The sequence below is a fragment of the Notothenia coriiceps genome, unplaced genomic scaffold (genome assembly GCF_000735185.1).
Source record: "Notothenia coriiceps isolate Sejong01 unplaced genomic scaffold, NC01 NC01_scaffold00026971, whole genome shotgun sequence".
Taxonomy (NCBI): domain Eukaryota; kingdom Metazoa; phylum Chordata; class Actinopteri; order Perciformes; family Nototheniidae; genus Notothenia; species Notothenia coriiceps.
In genome coordinates this window covers 1-4326 of record NW_011359672.1, presented here as the reverse complement: position 1 = coordinate 4326, position 4326 = coordinate 1, and the positions used below count along the sequence as shown (strand labels likewise).

General features: G+C 38.8%; 1 protein-coding gene across 1 annotated transcript in view; it reads right to left on the bottom strand.

Moving 5' to 3' along the window:
* Window positions 1–2686, bottom strand: part of LOC104957406 (origin recognition complex subunit 1-like) — a gene marked incomplete at its 5' end in the record, with an annotated part of 3997 nt that extends 1311 nt beyond the window's left edge. Inside the window, 3 exons of the mRNA XM_010785033.1 lie at window positions 370–519; window positions 2160–2267; window positions 2515–2686. Coding sequence (XP_010783335.1) covers window positions 370–519; window positions 2160–2267; window positions 2515–2686 — 430 coding nt within the window. The remainder of the gene's footprint in view (window positions 1–369; window positions 520–2159; window positions 2268–2514) is intronic.
* Window positions 2687–4326: the final 1640 nt, after the last annotated feature.

The window sequence follows — 4326 nt, the reverse complement described above, 5'->3', positions numbered from 1 at the left end:
AATCGGAGGAGTATCAGATGAATTTTTTGAATTTTTATTTTAATTAATCAATTAATTGCTATATTTTATTGTAATGTGGAGACGAGGCTTTTAGCGACAATCATGTATTGCGTTACAATATGTAAAAAAAATGATATGTACAAAGAAAATTATATGTACATTTTTTTTATTTTATTCTAAATATGATATTAGGCCTCAAATCATCTGAGGCCTGGCGCCCCCCCTGCGATCTTTGGTGACCCCCCAAGGGGGTTGCGACCCCCAGGTTGGGAACCTCTGCTCTAGACAAGAAAACTGAACAGCAGTGAAAGTGTAAACTGATCCTAGAGCTGATTAAAGTGCTCCACAGGACAGGGTTAGCTCTCTCACCAGTCTGCTGGCCACTCTGTTGATCATGATCCTCTCCGGCAGGTCCATGGTGTTGGCGATGGTCAGTACCACAAGGCGGGCGTGGCGCCGTGTCGGCCAGTCAAACAGATTGTACATGACGTTCTGCTTCCTGGTCCATAACAGGTCCAACTGTACCACACAAAGGGTTAAAGATGGTTAGCATGCCGTCACGTGATCACATCCATCTTCTGGTACCAACATTAGGGTCGAACAACTAGGCCTTAGGGTTAGGGTTAGTTCATATTATAGTAAAAATGTTTCAAAATGATGGGCAAAAAGGATACGATGAATGTCAAAGACTTTCTTTTTAAGTTTCAAAATATATAAAATGTTCTTGTAAAAATAAGTTATGTACAGGTCTATATTAAAATCAATTACTATTTTTCAAGTGTCCAAATATCATAATCAGCCTCTGAGGGAAATGTTTTTAAAGCATATATTTTGGTCCCAGCGTCACAGTTGGCACACAGCTGTCTGAGGATTTTGTTTAATAGCTGCAAATATTCCCTATATATCTATTTTTAAAAGTTTCTTCTGGTTCTAAAAGCTTATTAGTATGTTTGATTGCACACAACATTCTAACCTGCTTAACATCAGCATGTTAGTGAATAATCCTACATCATAATATTGTAATTACATATTTTCCTCAAACTATAATTCCTATAAGAATATTTTCTCTCTATCTTAGTGAAATCTTTATAGCTTTTTGACACTTCATTGTGCACTGAGAAATGGCAAGAAAGATGTGCAAGTCACGTTACTACATTCATGAAACGCTCAAATAAAAAAAAAACTGAAACTGTTAACCCGTTTTAAACCAATGGGTGAAATGTGTAAGGTGACAACCTGTAATCACATTCTGTCAACATCTGTTAATGAACAAGTGTTTGCTGTAGACCTGGCACCAGAGCAAACAACAACATCAATGTCCATCTCGATTCCCCCGCTCTCAGCTTCTGGCCCTTGGTACGTACTCAGGACCTCGTTCTTCATAAACACAGCTGTACACAAACTGAGTCTCAAGGAGAACGTATGCAGTTAGCAGTTGACAAGCCTTTGATGGCAGTAATAAAAAAAGAAGCGAGGATCCGACATGTTTGAAAAGTAAATGTTACATTTTAAGCAAAATGTTCATGTATAACCACCCCAGGTAGTTGACAACAGCTACCATAGGAAAAACAAAAAATAGTGAATAAAGAAGGCTTATTTATATCAAAAATGCAAGAAAAAAGAAAAACTGTGTCACGGCTCGACCTTGAGCTCACCTGAGCTCTGCATTTCTGACCTTATGGTATATGGAAAATGTGGGGTGTAGCCCCGGTCCAGGATCAATGTTGGCTTCTCACAAGAAATATAATAATAATGCATTAACTTACACCAAAGCACAAATGGCAATTTAACGATACAATTCAAATGTTTTAAACTGCACATTTAAAGTAAGATATTTTGGCTCCTACAACAACTAAGAAGTTTATTGTTGTTTAAAATGCCAGAGTGATTTCTCTAGAAACAGCTGCTAACTGTAGTTTCATTAAGTGAGTCATACAGTGCAGTCTTGGTGATAAAGGAACATGTCACTCAGGGACCATTAATTTTTTTTTACAACAATGGCGCTCAATGGCACAGAGGAAGTAGATATATCAGGCTTTGATACATGTTTATTAGGAGATGCATTTATTGTTTGTTTCAATTTGAGACATTAAATGTCAGCTGATTTAATTTTATACTTGAAAAATAGTTATTTAAAAAGCTCATTAATATGAACTTACTTCGTCCACCAACAGCACGGTGCTCTCCTTCCTGGGTGCAGGGTTGCTGAATCTTTTCTCCAGCAGAGCTGCTGCATGGTCGGCAGTGGCCTTCTGACCTGTGAGTTTCTGCAGGACCAGACCACTCAGTCAGTGAACCCACTAGAGTGTGGACTTTGTTGAATTAAAGTTAAAAAAAACAAAGTAAAGACCCCCAACATTTTGGCAGGCTTAAAATTCCATCCCAACATTTTTATTGTTTATTCTACTGTTATATTATTTCAACAGCAGTTTCAAATTGACCTTTAGAAAATGTACGACATCAAATCATTTGTGCATGCCCCTTTGTTTTTGGTGTGGCGTTCACAGCTGTCACCTGCAGGATCTGGACATAGGCCTGATGAGGATCAGTCATCTTCATCCCGTTGATCTCGATGAAGTGGAAGTGAGCGATCTCGTCCATGTCGGTGGCGTGCTGCAGACAGCGCATCACCTCATGAACGGTGGCTGTCTTACCTGTGCCTGGCACACCTGAGATATACATACACCTGAGACACAAAGAACAACAATCAGCACAATAAATCGTTAAAATCTGCAATAAAAGATCAAATCTCAACATAAGTTAGCACAAATATTCGAATTGTACAATATAAAACAACAATATCTAAAAAGGTGTATAGATGTGTTAATGTGATCATTTAAAAAATAAATGTGAAATAACCAGCAAACAGTTTACAATCTTATTAATGCCAACAGTAACGGCACATTTTAATGTTGTACTAAAGAACTGGCACTGTTTATGAGGGATACACGAAAATATTTTTTCTTCAAACTAAAGTGACACTGATTTACAATTAAAATAATTATTGACTGATTTAAACTGAAGGAATGGACATACATTCAAATGTTTGGGTTATTCCATCTAGTTTTCTTATTTCATTTTGGCAGTTTCACTTCTTCAGGACTTCAGAAACAGCTTACCAGTTCACTTGCAAACTGTCTCACAGGATAAGGCTGCATCTACACGGAGACGAAAACAAACCGAATTCGATATAAAAAAAGTCTTCCGTCCACACGGAATCGGCTCAACCTACTTTGGGATGCGTTATCGTTATCCGTGTTTCCCTGTCGGCCTCGTGTGGATGAACCGTCTATACCAGCCTTTCCCAAACTCAGGGTCGTGACCCAAAATGGGTCGCGGACCCGTTTTGATTGGGTCGCCAGTTAAATGCATTGCTACACACAGACAGCGTCAGAGCTGATGGCTGCTTTGTAAATAATTTGTTTTTTATAATTTGTTTTTTTTATTTTTTATTTTGAAAATGAAATTATGCAATATAGCATTGTATATTGAATGATTAAATTTTCTAAATACAAATAAACTAAAAATAAAAGATTGTATTTGTATCAGCTCTGACGCGTCCCCCGCGAAAGTTTATTGTCTGTTGATTAATCCAGATCTTACATGATGGCAAAAAGACGATACAAAGAGGAGTTTTCCAACGTTGGCTTCACAAAAGCTGTTAGAAATGGTGAGGAGCGGCCTCAGTGTGTTTTATGTGGAGAGGTGCTCAGTAACGAAAGCTTGAAAATGAATAAATTGGACCTGCATCTCCAAACAAAACATCCTCTGCAGGGACAAATCGAAGGATTTTTTCATCTGCAAAGAAGAGTCTTTCAAGAAGCAGTGTTTTGACTGCGGAAAAGTAAGTCACTCATTTGAATCATTTGTTTTGTGTTTTTGTGAGTTTGTCAGGGTCTGTTGTGAAATTGTTTCGTTAATGCAAAGTTGGATGAAATGCAGACTGAGCCCCGGAGCGGACCGCCAGCTGCGCGCTCTCACGCGTCCTCTACTCGCTCCCGCGAGTCCACTACATTCTGCAGTGGCTCAGATTTCTTCTGTGCGCGCTTGGATCTTTTGTGCAAAAACCCTGTCAAAATCCCTCTGTGGGGATTCCCCACAGTATTGAGTATGTAAGTCGCTTTGGATAAAAGCGTCTAACAAGTAACATGTAGTGTAATGCGCTATAAATGCGGTTGCCAGGTCCACATTGGGTATATAGCGTACTCCGGCTGCTATTAAAAATCACCCAATAACCCAGCAATGTTAATGATAATATCTTCTCTGTTATTTTTCAGGCATTCAAAGGGAACAGAGGGGCACCGAGGGCATCCTATCAAGTCAGCC